The following is a 17253-nucleotide window of genomic DNA, read 5'->3' as shown; positions in this document are numbered from 1 at the left end:
ACTAGATGGCCTGTATAGCCCCTTCCAACTCTATGATTCAATGATATGATTCTATGATTCTATGATGCAACTAGATAAGCCATCACCAGTTCTTAGCATGTATTCTGGCTCCAGAAACAGTACATACAAGACTGTGCCCAGTGTGTGTCTGGTGTGATGTTTAATCACCCAGAAATGTATGCTGAGGCAAGGCCAGATTTGGATGGTTATCCCCTAAAACAAAGTTTTTGATGTAATAATCATTTGTATGAAATAAACCAGCTAATAGTGTTAGGAGGTCTGTGACAAAGAAACCTTGATTGAATTAAAGGGAAACCTCTGGAGTGTGTTAATTAAAAAAGGGTTTTCTCAGGCAGTTGCAGCATTAGCATTATACCTGAATAGGGTTTTGGGTTTGGCAGGCTACTATGCTAACATGAGCTTAATGATCCAGTGCACATGGATGGGAAAATGACTGGGGTAGATAAAGTAACCACAGAAGAAATTAGGGAAAGAATGGTTCCAGGTGCAAATACAGTGCCAGAGTCTGAAGATTATTTTGTTTAAGGCTTTCTAGGTTGAGGGAAAGGTTGGTGATAATATCTCTTGTTACCCAAAATGCTTTTAATTTGAGCAATGTCTATGTGAGAGGTGGTAACCAGCAACATCTTTTGCCAGTGTTTTACAAGGTATTTATTTCCTTCTAGGAATCCAAGTCAGACAACAGATATTAAAATCAAAGAATTCAGCTTTATTCGAACTAACATACACAAGACCAATAACAAACTGGACTAACAGATATGAAGTTATACTACCAAACGTACACAGGGAAAAAACAAAGAGAAGGAAATGACTAGATTTGGGGAAATAAGAGTCAACAGGATTTATAACTACTGATCTAAATGTGGGGTTCTCTGGGAAGGAAGGAGAACAACATGAATGAAACTGCATTCAGGTTGGGTGTCTAGCAGGATGTTTACTGTACAATTGTACAACTACATGCTATTTTTTGATCTTTTAAAAATCTTTTTATATTAAGCTTTCATATTTTCATCTGAGTTTATTTTAATTATTGTCTGTTAACATACTTGATTTTACTTGGTCGTGTTGGCTGTTATGGCATAAAGCTGCAACAGTAAAATTATTTACTTCTACTAATAACGGTAGTTAAACTCTTGGCAGCCTGGCTTAATACTTGGGACAGGAAGGGGGCTTAGAGTAAATAAAGGATTTTGGCTTTGTGAAGACATTGAGAAAGAAATCTGCTGGCCACTATTTAGCAATGCAATGGTCAGGAGGGAAAGAATGTCAGGAAAGGTGGATGCTCATTGTCTTGATGTGTACATGACAGCCAATCTTTGTGTTGAAAGGCATATATCAAGAACAATGTCAGTTGGTCAAAATATTGGTCCAAATATTCTAACAAAGGGAAGTTCATAGACAGATCCCCCTTTTGCATAGAGAGGGGTCCTGGAGTCTTAACATAGAGGCAATTAAAATCTATCAGGAAATCTGTCTTGATTTCTGGCATAGATTACCGGAGTGCACTCATCATTGGAAGATGCAATGTCTGCAGTGTGCAGGATTCAACAGCATATAAAGACTATTCTAGAGCAGGTGTTAGAGGAGATTTATAGGAAACTCCTGGTGTTTTTCATAATCTCTTCCTGTTTCTGGATTGGCTCAGGTGAAGATTTCCTGCTTTTCTGAGCACATTTCCTACCTACCTGTCTCCAAGACAACAGTGTTAGAATCCTGTGACTTCTGCCATGAAATGGGTTTGAGGTTTGTTCACTTTAGCCTGTCTTGCATCAGTTATCCATTTTCCCTGCTTGCAGCCAGCTTCTAGAGTGTAGATGCCGCTCACAGCTTCAAGGTCATTTAGCTAGTTAGTTTCTCAAAACATTCCACGCCAGCATAATTCCCAGAAGCTGCACCTGGCCGTTTCATGTTATGTCTTACCCAGACACCTGAGGTCCCAACTGCTCATGAAAGTTAGACAGACAGGTAGGACTCTCTCCTCTCTCTTACAAAGTTGTTCCTCTTCTTAATAAAACTATTTTATTATTTAAGCTACTGGTGTTACACACCTCCTCATATTTAAACTCTGTCAACACTAATCTCCCCAATTTCTTTTCTTTCTTTTTTTTAGTATTCGTACTGAGTTTGATTTGTACTGCTTTGATCAGACCCCATCTGTCCAGTTCTGGAGGCCTCACTTCAAAAGGAATGGGAAAAAAATTGAGAGGGTACAGAGGAGAATGATGTGAATGATCCAGGGCTTGGGGACCAAACCCTATGAGGAAAGGTGGAGGGACTTGGGAACGTTCAACTGGAGAAGAGATGGAGAGGGGACAGGACCGCTGTCTGTAAGACAGAGGTAGTTTGAGAAGGTTATTTCTTTGCACAGCAACCTCTATCTTCTTTGTCAGTCAAACCTGCTTAATTTAAAAGTGTTGAGGAACTCAAACTAAGCTGGGGTATCCAAGCTGCTTGATTTGAATAAACATATTAGTAATCGTAAGATAAATAGAGAACATCAAAGGGTCATTTTAGATACTCTTCTACAGGGATGCGGCCAGTGACGTAACTCCACAAATCTTGTTCACAACATATCACAGTGTAAAGGTAAAGGTAAAGGTATCCCCTGTGCAAGCACCAAGTCATGTCTGACCCTTGGGGTGACGCCCTCTAGCGTTTTCATGGCAGACTCAATACGGGGTGGTTTGCCAGTGCCTTCCCCAGTCATTACCATTGACCCCCCAGCAAGCTGGGTACTCATTTTACCGACCTCGGAAGGATGGAAGGCTGAGTCAACCTTGAGCCGGCTGCTGGGATTGAACTCCCAGCCTTATGGGCAAAGCTGGTATCACAGTGTAGCACTTTCCATATTTCAGAATCCCCAACAATCCAGAAACTATTATAGGGAGAAAATCAAGGCCAGCCAAACTGGGGTAGGCATAAACCTGTTCATATTGATTAACATGGTTTGCAGCTAAATGTTGTTTCCCCGGAAGTCATGTAACAAGGGCCACCAGCATTCATGCATGCTTAATTTAGATAATGAATGCATCTTGGTCAGTCAAGAGCATGATAGAAACATGAGGACAGGAACCAGAGAATGACAGAATAAAATCATATCCTTCCAAGCAAATGTTGCGGGCTGAAAACTTTTTTCAGAGCAGATTTTACCTCTTGATTTCTCAGTGTGTAGATCAGAGGGTTCAGAACAGGAGTGACTGCACTGTAGAGTATGGTGACGATCATCTCTCTTTCCGCAGACTCACCCGTGGACGCAAGCAAGTAGTTGGAAATAACCGGAACGTACATGAAAGCCACAACGGTCAGGTGGGAGGCACAAGTTGAGAAGGCTTTCCAATGGCTTTGTGAAGACTGGAGTTTGAAAAAGAGGAAGGCAATGATGTAACAGTAGGAGAGCAGGGTGAGGAAGAAGGCACCCAGAGCAATGGAACCAGTGACAATATTAAGGAGGCTGAGGTTGAGAGTAGTACTACTGCACGCCAATTCCAGAAGGGGCTTGATGTCACAAAAGAAATGCTGGACAAGATTGGGGCCACAGAACCATAGTCGGGAGGTCTGGACTGTGTGCATAAGGGCATGAAAGAAACCAGCAGCCCAGGTGGCCCCAGCTAGCAGAAGGCAAGTCAATTTATTCATGATGACTGTGTAACGCAGAGGGTTGCAGATGGCCACGTAGCGATCCAAAGCCATAACCCCCAGAAGGATCCCTTCACTGCTACCCAGGAAGTAAAAAAAATGCAACTGAACCAGGCATCCAATGAAAGAAATGGCTTGGCGTTCTGTTAAGAAGCCACTCAGCATTTTGGGCACAGTCACCGTGGAGTAGCATATGTCCAGGCAGGAGAGATTGCCTAGGAAAAAGTACATGGGGGTATGGAGCCGAGGCTCAGCTATAGCTACGGCCAAAATGGCTCCGTTTCCCAGCAAACTGGCCAAGTAGAGCAGCAGGAACACCACAAAGAGAGTGTACTGTTCTCTGTGGTCATGTGTAAGACCCAGGAGAATGAACTTCTGCACTTCGGTCTGGTTCTTCATTGCTGTGGGAACAAAACAACACCAACAAAGGCCAGTTACACTTTTCCTAGGAGAATGGAAGGCATTGCAAAAGAAACTGTTACAGGGTAGCTGTGGAACTTTTGAGTTAGTTGCTTTGGGGCATTTCAGTCAAAAGCCATGAGCATCATGCAAACATATAGCATGCTTGTTTGTATCAGTTCCCTGCTCACATTTACACTGGACACATTCATATGTTCTTCAAGTCCCTGGACGACTGGCTTTCCAGACTAATAATGGAAATATAGAATGATCAATTGTTGCGTAAATAACTTTTTCAAAGTAGAGTTAGATCAATTCAACATTGACTGGTCATCAAAGAAATATTAAAGGTAAAGGTAAAGGTATCCCTTCTGCAAGCACCGAGTCATGTCGGACCCTTGGGGTGACGCCCTCCAGCGTTTTCATGGCAGACTCAATACGGGGTTGGTTTGCCAGTGCCTTCCCCAGTCATTCCCGTTTACCCCCCAGCAAGCTGGGTACTCATTTGACCGACCTCGGAAGGATGGAAGGATGGTCAACCGCTCCCCCCACAAGAATGAATGAGAAAGAATCTCTGAATTGTCACACTGAGAGATGTTACAAAGGGTGGTTGTATGTGAACCAGTGAAAACAGTTAAATCACATCCCAAATCACTCCAGAAGAAAGATTTCTATTTGGATTCCTCTTCGCAATCATGCAGAAGCGACTCCACATCCATCTGCCAGCAGATACAAGACAAGAATAAAATGGAGCATTATGTCAGGACAATCTATCCCAGAGGTTATTCCAGAAAGAGGGGCAATTGAAGGGGCAGTGGTGAGAATCTTGCAGATACTAAGTCCCATCTTCATTTTTTGGTGTAACAGGAAGGCACCAGAATATTCAAATTATTTTTTTTTATTTAAATATTTTGGTGCCTTTCCATTAATTTATATATTTATATCTGATAGAATTTATATATTTATATTGGGTAGGATTATAGAAACCAGAAAATTTACCACTTGATTCTTTCCTCCATTTTATTCTCATTTTAACCCTATGAGGTAGGTTAGACTGAGGGAGGTGAACAGAGGGAGGTGGCTATCACCTCTGCACCTGGTTCCTGTCACAGTTGCAGGGCAGGGTGGGGTCATTTTTCCATGCCTAAATGAGGGCACATGATCCAAATATACTTTTTTTGGCACCAACGGGCCACAGCTTTTGTTAATATGACAGAGCACAAATGCTGCAGGGCATAGGTGCTGCTTTTCCTTGTATAGTCAGCAGACAGCAAGGCAGCCCCATTGCCTACAGGCTGTGGATGAAAGGATAAACAATGCCCCTACCTGGATCTCTGAGTCCTCAAAGCTTGTTGGGTCAATGAAAGGTAGCAGACAGATGGTGGTCTCTGATGGGTTTCTCTGCCATCCAGAAATGGGAGCCAGCCAGCCTACCTTCCCCCATGGATGGCAAGATGCTTCCAGGACTAAGCCATGCTTTTTTATTTTGGATCATGACTGTCATCTCTGCACCTGGTTCCTGTCACAGTTCCTTCAGCAGTGACATGATAAACCCTTGTAAGGAGATGGAAAGGGGGGATAAATCATTTACTCCTCCCTGCAAATCAAGCTGCTGTTAAAGACACAAAGCGGAAATAAAGCAGTGAAGAAATGGTTCAGCATTACTCTAAATTCATGGGGATCTTTTACAACGCAGTTCTGAGCTGACTTATCCCTTTCTAAATCTAATGAAGTCAATAAGTACACAACAGCATAACTCTGGGTAGGACTGCATGGTCTTCCTCCTTTAAAAATAGACAAGCACCAATCCTTTGATAAAAAAGATCTTTTTTTAAAAATGAAAGAAAACAAAACACAAAATTAATTTACAGCATCTCAGGATAATCCCATGGTAACACACCATATTGATTTATAAGTAATTTATCAATGAAATGGCAGAGTAGATCAATTAGCCTGCAGGTGACCCACACTTACATCAATACGTTTTGCCTTCATCTTTATGTTGGTGGCAGAAAACCTTGCTAAATATATACCCATTTGACATAGCAATACTAGTTTATCCTAATCTGATGGGGCAGTCTGTATTTAGCTCACAATTCCTACTATTCTGCAAACACAATCATGTAGGGGAGAACACACGACAAAGGAGTCATATGACTTGCAATGATGACACTTACAGACTGAACACCCAATACTACATATATCAAAACATATTTCCCCCTATTAGTTATACCTGTGTGGATTGTCTTCCTTTTTATCAGATGAGATGCTAATGTAGTATGTAAAAATAAATCCCCAAGAGATACCAGGACCAGCCATCACAAATGAAGACAACTAATCTCATCTACAGAATATTGGAACACTCATCAATTATTTTGATGTATTATAAAAGGTTCATCACCTGATTAGGCGGAGAAATTCTTTCCAGATGATTTAACCCCTGGGATATGCAACGCTAAAAGAGCGTTTCTTCGGTTTTCAAAGCACAAAGAATTGATTAGGTCTCCGGAGAAACCGTAACTGTTAAAATACTAAATCCAGCCAAGAATACTATGTAAATTTGTAAAGTAGCTAAAATTGGCTACTTTACAGGCATGCCCATTTTTTCTCAGGAAGCAATCTGGGAATGGGGAATACGTTCCAAGCCACAAAGTGTAAATTCCAGTTTGAAAGAAGAAGAAGAAGAAGAGTTGGTTCTTATATGCCGCTTTTCCCTACCCGAAGGAGGCTCAAAGCGGCTTACAGTCACCTTCCCATTCCTCTCCCCACAACAGACACCCTGTGGGGTGGGTGAGGCTGAGAGAGCTCTGATATCACTGCTCGGTCAGAACAGTTTTATCAGTGCCGTGGCGAGCCCAGGGTCACCCAGCTGGTTGCATGTGGGGGAGCGCAGAATCGAACCCGGCATGCCAGATTAGAAGTCCCCACTCCTAACCACTACACCAAACTGGCTCACCAAACTGAGAGAGCAGACAAGATCAACAGAATTCACTAGTCTTTTTTTCCATCCATTTTTTTCATCGTAGATAATGCCCAGAGGGCCATGAAAGCTAGAACTTTATGATTAGGCCACTGAGAAGAATATACACAAATTATGTGAAAAGACAATTGTTTTAGGAGACACATTACCAGGGGTATGAATTTCAAATAAATCCCTTTAATTTTGTTTTGCCATGTCAGAAAGGTCTTGATTACCTTTTTAATTATATCTCAGAACTGTAGGTACGGTTTGTCCTCAACTGGATGACCCAACTAGACCTATCTTGTCAGATCTCAAAAGCTAAGCAAGAGAAGCAATTTTTAATACTTGGATGGGAGAACACTAAAGATGTCCATGGTTGCTTACCAGAGGCAATGGCAAACTACTCTATTCATATCTTGCCTTGAAATCCCTACAGGTACCCCATATGATGGCCATGACTTACTGGCACTTTCCACCACCAGATACTGTTTCAAAAATTCATATTGGAAATACAGTTAATACCATTTTATTTCAGGCATATCAGTAATCAGTGGAAGATAAACCTGTGTTCCCAACTCCACTTGAATCCATGAGATATCATGTCTAAACTATTGGAATCAAAAGGATGGAGTTAATGTGATATCTGGATGCCAGGTCTACCAACCATTCAAAAGAGCAGGATGGAAATGCAAAATGTATGCTAGCTTTTGGTTGTTTTCTTGGGTTATATGTATGATCTTGTGCTTAGTGAAGGTTCTCAGCACTAATGCTTTAACAAAAGAGAGGAAAAGTACAGAAGTGGCCAAAATGATCCTGTTTTTATGGAGAACTTGAATCAAATCTCAGCCACTGTTTAAATAATAATGTTCTGGCCCTTTAGATCAGCAATTCATATATGAAAAAGAAATGACATTCCTAAGTATGGTGTATAACGGTAGTCAAAAATCGATATTGCAATATCCTGAAGAATGAGGACTAATTTGTTATCTAGAGTAATTTGTTATCTCGATTTTCCTTGTCTGCATATAACTCAGGGGCAAAAAGAGGCGAGTCCCTCCATCCTCTCACCTGTTACCAAAATAGCATGTGTCAACCACACATGTGAAGTGGGGAAGTTGGTAACATAGTGAAAATATTGAATGCTTATGTTACATGAGGTAATTGAAACCTTCAAAACTCAAGGCAGACAATAGATAGTAATAAAATAATAAGCAAGGTTTATTATAAAATGAAATAGACAAACATATATGTATTGGGCACATTAACACACTATTGGATAGGAAAATCAGGAGGGAAAAGAGCTGCAAGGAATCAAGGAAGATATTTACCGGTCCTGGAAAGCAGAGTGGCAGAGAAACGACACAACTGGCCTGCATCGTGAAGGGTGATCTGAATAGGTCCTGGATCAGAAACATACTCTGGGTTGACAAAGCAAGGGGTTTTGTACCCTTCTGAGAGAAGGGGGGTCATTCTTGTCATATGTTGGGGGCAGGATAGGAGCATTATGGAATTTTCCAAGTGTAAGACATTGGGGAAATGGCCTGGCTGGGTGAAGAGACAGATGACACTGGGTGAAAAGAAAGAAAACCTTCATGTCTCCATAGGTATATCTGGGAGTTCCTATAGACTAGATCTTTGGAGTGGGGTAGATATGTCTTTTGGTAGATTGTCTTAGGATGAGTCAGAGGTGTGAAGTCAAAAGAGATCGCCCAGAAGCCTCCAGGTGAACTTGACTCTGCTGGCCACTTGATCAGCAATGCAATGGGGGGGGGGGGAGAGGAAGGCAGGATGTGTCTCAGGCTACAGCTGTCATGTTGAATCTGTGGCTTGGGTCAATCTGGAGAGAAGATGGAGTCTGGCCAAGCTTGGTCTTGGCGGACCATGGAAGCAATGTTTCGCTTTAGCATAAGCCTAGACTAATGAAGGGTGCAATGGGACACAATGTACCAGTCCATCGATGCGGACTTCTGCCATACATAACACCCCATGCTGAACAACCTGATCATATAATTCTCTGTGAACATTTTTAATATCTTTATTCTTCAGAACTAGGTCCATGTTAATTTCATATTTGCAAAGGAAGGCATGTTTGACCTATTGCCTTCTTAATAGCAGTTTTCACCTCTTGGTTCCTTAGGGTGTAAATCAAAGGATTTAGAACGGGAGTGACCACTGTGTACATGAGGGTGACCATCATTTCCTGCTCCAAGATTTCTCCAGAAGAGGGAGGAACATAAGTCAAGATGGCTCCAGCATAGAAAAGAGTCACCACTGTGAGATGTGAGGCACAAGTGGAGAAGGCTTTACTTCTACTTTCCTTGGATTTTACTTTCAATAGAAGAAAGGAAATGATGTACATATAGGATAGAAAAGTAAGCAGGAAAGGAAGGACAACAATGAGGCCAGTAATGCTGTTGAGGAGGTTGAGATTGAGTGTAGTGCTACAGCAAGCCAATTTCAAGAGGGGCTTAATGTCACAGAAGAAATGTTGGACTACGTTTGGGCCACAGAAATACAGTTTGGAAGTCATAATGGTATGCATTAACGCATGAAAGAACCCAGTAGTCCAGGTAGTCATGGCCAAAATGATGCAAGCCTTCTTGCTCATGATGACAGTGTAACGTAGTGGATTACATATGGCCACATAGCGGTCATATGCCATGACAGCAAGCAATAAAGCCTCACTGCTCCCTAGGAAATGGAAAAAATGGAGTTGAGAAAGACAACCTACCAATGAAATTCTCTGTTGCTCCCAGAGAAAGCCAGCCAGCATCTTGGGCACAGTGACTGTGGAGTAGCAGATATCCAAGCAGGAGAGGTTTCCAAGAAAGAAGTACATTGGAGTATGCAGCTGTGGTGCAACCATTGTTATCAACAAAATGGTAAGATTTCCTAGCATGCTGGTCAAGTAGAGTAGCAAGAAGAGAAAGAAGAAGCAGCCTTGCCACCCAGGGATATTTGTTAGGCCCATGAGGATGAACTCGCTCACATCTGTATGGTTTTCCATCACTAAAAACACAGGAGAAAGTTTACAAGCATTATTATTAAAGGATGCTGTCATTGTGGGGGGGGGGAATTGTTATCACACACACACACACATATATATGATACTGATGAAGACACGGAAGTATGTGATTTGAGAAATCATCAAAAAGAAAACCTGCTGTAGAACAATAAATATAATTGATTATTATACGACACCCTCCTATGTTGTGTCATAATTGTTACCGACAATATGTTGTGATGTTCTATTGAAAATTGTATAATGTTAAAGTTTGTTATAATGTTCCATGTAAATTTATGCAATGTTCCATGTAAACCACCCAGAGCCATAAAGAATGGGCAGAATAAAAATCCAAACACGCAAACAAACAAACCAATAAATAAATGTATAGTCTGCCTTTCTCACAGGGACATGGGGCAGATTCCAAATAGTGAGACAGTACATCAGCAAAATGGGAATTCAATAAATAATGAACCAGAGTTGTAGAAGTCTGGAACAAACCAGAAATCTAAAAGATAGAACTGCAACATAGCATGAGTATTAACAGGACACATTGGTGCAAAAATGAAATAATGGGATCCTACTTATAGTTTTCGATAGATAGACACTTAGATAGATGATAGATATAGATATTTAAGTTTAGAACTCAGTTCCTAATAATTTATTCAAGTATGTTTACAAACCATTTTGTACAGTGCAATCCTATTACCTGTGCAAAAAGACCCTCTTGAAACATTCTTAGTATATAACTGTTAGATTTCATTCTGAACTTTCATTTTATTCTTCCCTTACTATATCTATTTGCTTGACAAGCATTCCAAGAACTGTGCACCCCTTTGCACCCCAAGAGCTATGTCTGCAAAATGCCATCAAGTCACAACCTTCAAGGCAAGAGATGAAGAGAGGGGGCTTGCCTCAGCCATCCTCTACGCAGCTATCCTGAACTTCCTTGGTGGGGTCTCATCCAATTACCAAACAGGGAATGGCTCTGCTTAACTTGTGAGATCTGACAAGTTTGGGTTAGCCTTGGCCATCCAAGAATTATACTATAGAAATAGATATAAATGTTGTGGTTTCTTCTTGTTGGTACCAGATTTCTTCACAAGGGGTTACTCCCTTATTGTGAACAGTTTTGTTGATAAAGATGAAATAACTCCAAGACTGAGAAAAGACATGATAACATCTACAAAAAAATATGAGCAGAATACACTTTTTAAACTCAGATTTAAAAGCTGCAGCTTACAGAGTTGGAAGGGGCCATACAGGAAGTCCAACCCCCTGCTCAATGCAGGATCAGCTCTAAGCATCCTAAAGCAACCAAGAAAAGTGTGTATCCAACCTTTGCTTGAAGACTGCCAGTGAGGGGGAGCTCACCACCTCCTTAGGCAGCCTATTCCACTGCTGAACTACTCTGACTGTGAAATTTTTTCCCTGATATCTAGCCTATATCGTTGTACATGTAGTTTAAACCCATTACTTGTTGAAATGTGAAGCCCTGATTTGCAAAGTCCACAGATAGTTGGATAAAGACCATTGCTTTCCTTGTGACACTATTCTTTTTTCCGCCATTCCACATTCTTCTGTTTTCATAGCTTTCAAAAATCCTTCATTTACCCCTTTACAGTTCTAAAGATAATTTATTTTACAAGCCAGATTTTCATTAGTAAATGGTTTGAGGGGTATTCGAATGAATACATAATTTTCCTGTTATTTAAAGACAAAGCCCGTGAAATGAATTATCCTCTGTACTTGCATTTTTAACTGCTGAGAACAGTCGCTCCACTTGTTGTGGCCACACCCATTTGTGAGTGAGTATTGTCTCAAGAAAAGTAATTCTTGTAGAGGGCCATAGTCCTTTTTATTACACTCCTGTTGTAGGGAATTATCTCATGGAGGGAAATGGTGCCTTTAATTGGTCTCTTTGGGAGAATGTGAATAAAGAAGAGCATTCACTACATATAAACAGCTGAGGAAAGTGTTAGATTTCCTTGGGGAAGTGAAAAGTAATAAATTGGCTAATCATCATCCATCCATAATGATTTATATAATTTGTTTTCTCATCAATTCATTTTTTAAAGACTTGTATCCTGCTTTTCAACAGTTTAGCCTCAGAAAGGGCAGGCCTCATACGTATAGATTTCCCAGGTTATACTAAAGAAGCGTTCTCCCTTATCCTATAATTGATGCCCATCTCATAGGGCAAATAGGCCAAGAGGGCATGCAAAACTGATGCAGGCACAGTGATAGCAATGGGTCAAAAGCAAAATGTTCCTGAAATCACCTGCCTCCGACATTTACCAACCACCAGGTAGAGTCCAGACACAAGATAGGTGGCAATATTCCCCCATGCCCCATCCAACCTATCCAGACAAACTATCCATTTTGGAATATGGGGTTCACTTGATTTTCTAGTGCAGCCTGAGAAGAGCCCCCTGATCTTCCTGGCTCTGGCCTCAACTAAAGACCTTGCAGAAGGCCTCTGTATTACAGGCCTTGCAGAACTTTGACAACTTTATCAAGGCCCTTAGCTCTCCTGGGAGTTCTTTCCAACAGGTTGGGGCCCAGACCAAAAAGGCCCTGGCCAACGGCAGACATACTTCCATTGGGCTGGAAATCTCCAGCAGATTAGCACCCACTGAATGAAGAGTCCTGCAGGGGGCATTGTATTTCCCTCCCTCTTAATGCAGAGCTTCATGAACAGCTGACCATCAGCTCTGTGTCCTGCTTTGTGTTGGAAGGGAAGGCACTTCAATGGACTGAGGTCTGTTTAATGCCTTCTCCCCAGCATGCTTCCCTGATTAATGCAGAGCCTGACAAACAGCTGATACTCAGCTGTTTATCAGGCTCTGAGCTGGGAGGAGGTATTTAAAGACCCTGCCAAACAGCTGATCCTCAGGCACCTAGGAGTAAAATTGCCTCAAGACAACAAAACTTGGAGCCAAGAGATACACCTTATTTGATTTATAACTGTTAAGTGGAACACAGATTTTGGAGTAACAATCACTGGGAAAGAATCAGAAAATGGGAGAAATGCACCTGGGAACCTGTTCTGATTGCTAAGAAGCTGAGTAATTAATATACCTAATAAGAGTGGATGAGAGACTCATTATTTTGGTATTTTGATTTTGTTTTTGGCTTATCTATAACATTGGGAAATCAACGGTGCAGTTTCTTTGCATTGAATTTGTTATGGCATCAGGACAGCTGAGGGGGCAGGCTCCTTTGGGAGGCATAATAAAAGCGACTGCAGCCATGTTTATGCCAAATAAGTGAGTCATGTATTCATGGGCAAGAATGCCACCCTGCTAACCAATAAAATGGGTTAGACCACCAACAGGTTAGATAAAATCTAAGAATCCTGGTGCCCTGTTGTAAGAACCAGTTTTTTTGTAGTAAAGGTAAGAGATATAGACGTTGACACTTGGGTTAGGTTTATCAGCATAGTAGAATTACTACCCCTGGTTGGGCGTAGACCTCATTTTAATGCACATGCAATGTATGGAAGTTGTATGTTTGTGGCATATAGAGAAAACAGTGTGAACCTGGCCCAGAAATGCCATGGGAGAGACAATTTAGATGGATTTTTCCTGGTAAACTGCATAAAAGACTGCCTTGGACAAGCAAGTTTGGAATAAGCTCTTGGCTTTCACCAAAGAAACATAAACTTTTTTCTTACTGAAGACTGTTTGTGAAATTTATTTGGCCCAACAAAACCCCTCTTGAAACACCATATCAATGCTCTCATGCCCTCTTCTGATAAATACAAGGAATATGTGCTACAAACAAGAACCTCCAAGTCCCTGCAAAAGGCATCATATTTCCCCCTCTGCTGAATCAGACCAGCAGTCCATCTAGTCTAGAATTGTGCCTCATAGAATTGTGCCAGTGATCAACCAGTTCCTCTGGAGGGCCAACAGAGAATCCATGACCTTCCCATGATTTTTCCTCCTAGCACTGGCATTCAGAGGTTTACTACCCTTGAATGAGGAAATTCCCTTTGGCCACCATGGCTGGTAGCCACTTATTAACTGATCCTTCATGATCTATCCTTCTAATTCACATTTATAACCAACTATAAATAAATGTGGCCACTTTTTGTTCCAAAATACCTAATTTGTATTCAGTATTACAACAACAATCAAAGAAAAAATTACTACAAACATGTTGATAAGAGAGCTGCCACTCAAAAGCATGTGATTAAAACAGGGGAGGTGGAGTGTGCTGGCATGTAAGGTCTGGAGTGCTGCTCCTGCAGCACAATGCCAGATCAGGAGAGAGGCCTTGAGTTGTAGCAGCTGTTAAGAACAGTTTCTGACTGGAACTAGAGTTCTTGCAGCCACAGGGCTCCACTGAAAGGAATGTCCTTTAGCACGGTCTTTAACAAGCCATGAGTCAAAAGCCAGAAGGTTAGCAGAGCCAAGAGAGTCCAGAGAGAAAGCCAGAAGTCGGAGCCATGTAAACAAATTGTCAGCAAGGAGAAATCAAGGTCAGGGTTGCGGTTGCTAGTCTGGTCATTGGGAGAGTCAGGTGCAAGGAATGTAAGCAGGATACCTGCTTACAAGACACAAGCTGTTCCCAGGTAGCATTTTTTTCCAGCCAAGTCTTTAATCAGGTTTGCAGTCTGCATGGGAATGCTTCTGGAACTACTCACTTTCAGAGTCTCTCATGCAGCACCGGCTTTGTAGGTGGCTACTTTCCATCTAGGTTGTAAAGCAACTTTAAGTCTCTACTGACAGCATGGGATGATGGGTGGAGACTCTGAAGCCTCTGTTTCAGAGGCTGTAAGTTTATCAGAAGCCTTGCTACTTGTTCCTGGCTGAGCTGAGTGCTGATTAGCAGGACCTGAAATAGCTGTCAGTTCTTCATCTTCTGTGATAGCTGCCTCAGTTTCCTTTGCAGGCAATTCCATGTTGACATCAGAGGAACTATCAGGGGCTATGACATAGATTGTTTGGGGATGGGCTGGGTTTTGTTGTTGCATTTTTTTTACAATTGTCATTCTATTGTTGTTGATGAGTGCCTATAATTTTTACAATCATAAATACATGCAAAAATACAACAATTTAGATACTGATCATACAAAATGGAAGCAACTTTCCTTCCCGTTCCTGAGAAGGTTCACAGGACTCATTGCAGAAATTGTGAACAAATTCTGATGAGGAAAATATGCTATTATGATGTACTGTCAAACAAAAATTTCTCCATAGAAATTTGAGATATTTGACAGATCATAAAATAGTCCTCATGTAATATGAAAACAGCCTCGCAAGTTTAAAACTACTACCAGTTTCTTTTCCAACCGTACTTATTTTCACATACTAACGGCCTATCTACAGTATGTTCATTTGTTTACACTTCAAAAATATACCCTTTGTTCTTGAAAATATAGTAACCTGCATTTCATTTATGGTTCTAACCCTACACCTTTTTGGAAGAGATCCAGATGCCTCACCTCTAGTCCTCAGAAAGTCTCCAGTTCAAGTAGCATTCAGAGCAGCCCATTCCTAAGCAGAGATACATGGATTCAATTGCACATTTTGGTTGCTAGTATTCTTCTGACTGTTTTCCTTATGGCTTCTTTCATCTCCTTATTCCTCAGGGTATAAATCAGGGGGTTCAGTACTGAGACACCAACATTATACATGAGGGTGGAGATCATCTCCCGCTGTAGTGACTTTCCTGAGGAGGGGGACATATAGTTGAACAGCACAGGTACATAGAGCAAAACCACAACTGTGAGATGGGAGCTGCAGGTGGAGAAGGCTTTCCATCTTGCTTTGTGTGACTGAATCTTCAGAAATAGAAAAGTGATGATGTAGAGGTAGGAGAGAAGCGTGAGGAAAAAAGAGAGCATGACAAGGAAACCTGTGACAATGTTGAGAAGGCTGACGTTGAGCTGGATGCTCCCACAGGCCAATCTCAAGAGGGGCTTGACATCACAGAAGAAGTGCTGGACAAGGTTGGGGCCACAAAAATGCAATTGGGAGGTCATCACTGTGTGTACCAGTGCATGGAAAAATCCAGTAGACCAAGTGGCTGTTGCAAGAAGCAGGCAAACCTGTTTGTTCATAATAATGGCATAGCGCAGAGGGTAGCATATAGCCACATAGCGGTCATAAGCCATGACTGCCAGAAGAACACCTTCACTGCTACCCGTGAAGTGGAAGAAATGGAGCTGAGCCAGGCACCCACTAAATGAAATAGACTGTGGCCCTGACAGAAAGCCAGCCAACATTTTGGGCACCGTGACAGTGGCATAGCAAATGTCCAAGCAGGAAAGATTACTAAGGAAGAAATACATGGGTGAGTGAAGACAAGGTTCAGTCAGAACAACAAATACAATGAGACTGTTTCCTAACACAGTGACCAGGTAGAACAGCAGAAAGAGAAGAAAGAGAAAAGGCCAAAGTTCTTGGAAATCAGTCAAGCCCAGTAAGATAAATTCGTTCATCTCTGTCTGGTTCTCCATCCCTGTTTTCATAAAAACAAATACTGATTAAAATCTTTAGAAAGGACAGAGTCCATTAACTGGCCATCACATAAGAACTGATTCACTTCTAATATACAAAAGGTGGGAATTATGCCTCCTTGATGGTTTGTGGTCTATCTTTCTGGTTTTCTTGTTTCCTAACATTCTATTATTTATTAATGTATTGTGTTTTGAGTTGTCATGCTTTTGAAGTGCATGGTCCCTCAGTAAAGTATTTAATACCTATAAGTCAAAATTTGGATTCTGCATCTTCTTGTTGGCAACAAACTGTACTCATTGTGGAGATAAAAATCCTAATGAGTTGAGAGGATCTTTAGCAGAAACATGCTGAGACACATACACACATGCCAATAATATTAGTACATCTTATTAACATGCTCTTTACAGCCCTTGGAGTTCACAGGATTGCTTTGCGTTGGATCCAAGCATGTCCCATCAGTTCAAAAGATCTGATCTCCAAATAGCCAGCTTTAGCAAGCCCTCAAACCAGAACCTGTTATAGAGTTATCATAGAGAAGACATTTTGGAATTCACATTGTGGAGAAAAGGGGGGGGATTAAATTATCTGGTCATCTGTCTATATACATACACAGGGTGCATCTGAACATGGCAGCTCCATTTAGCTGCAATGGATAATCACTTGTGATAGACTCGTCTTCCACAAATATAATAAAGTATTTTTAAGATAGCTAAACTAGTGGTTGTTACCTGCATTTTAACCTGGCTCACATTGAGGGACAT

The 17253-nt window shown here is 41.4% G+C and overlaps 3 protein-coding genes across 3 annotated transcripts; all 3 read right to left on the bottom strand.

Moving 5' to 3' along the window:
- Positions 1 to 3114: 3114 nt before the first annotated feature.
- Positions 3115 to 4056, bottom strand: LOC143826329 (olfactory receptor 12D1-like). The gene has a single exon (XM_077315076.1). It carries the CDS (start codon positions 4054 to 4056, stop codon positions 3115 to 3117), a length of 942 nt encoding a protein of 313 aa, XP_077171191.1.
- A 5027-nt stretch (positions 4057 to 9083) lies between these two features.
- LOC143825391 (olfactory receptor 12D1-like) lies at positions 9084 to 10025 on the bottom strand. The gene is made up of 2 exons (XM_077313419.1): positions 9437 to 10025; positions 9084 to 9325 (listed from the first exon to the last, which is right to left on the bottom strand). The coding sequence occupies exons 1-2, from the start codon at positions 10023 to 10025 to the stop codon at positions 9084 to 9086; spliced, it is 831 nt and encodes a 276-aa protein (XP_077169534.1).
- A 5521-nt stretch (positions 10026 to 15546) lies between these two features.
- LOC143825390 (olfactory receptor 12D1-like) lies at positions 15547 to 16503 on the bottom strand. The gene has a single exon (XM_077313418.1). It carries the CDS (start codon positions 16501 to 16503, stop codon positions 15547 to 15549), a length of 957 nt encoding a protein of 318 aa, XP_077169533.1.
- Positions 16504 to 17253: the final 750 nt, after the last annotated feature.

The sequence above is a fragment of the Paroedura picta genome, chromosome 16 (assembly GCF_049243985.1).
Source record: "Paroedura picta isolate Pp20150507F chromosome 16, Ppicta_v3.0, whole genome shotgun sequence".
In the NCBI taxonomy this organism is placed as follows: domain Eukaryota; kingdom Metazoa; phylum Chordata; class Lepidosauria; order Squamata; family Gekkonidae; genus Paroedura; species Paroedura picta.
This window is presented reverse-complemented; position numbering and strand designations above follow the sequence as displayed.

Coding starts and splice junctions, on each gene's coding strand:
- LOC143825391 (XM_077313419.1), bottom strand. CDS start 10,025: ATGGAAAACCATACAGATGTGAGCGAGTTCATCCTCATGGGCCTAACA. Junction 9,326..9,436: donor TACACTCAATCTCAACCTCC/TCAACAGCATTA, acceptor AGGAAAGTAGAA/GTAAAGCCTTCTCCACTTGT.
- LOC143825390 (XM_077313418.1), bottom strand. CDS start 16,503: ATGAAAACAGGGATGGAGAACCAGACAGAGATGAACGAATTTATCTTA.
- LOC143826329 (XM_077315076.1), bottom strand. CDS start 4,056: ATGAAGAACCAGACCGAAGTGCAGAAGTTCATTCTCCTGGGTCTTACA.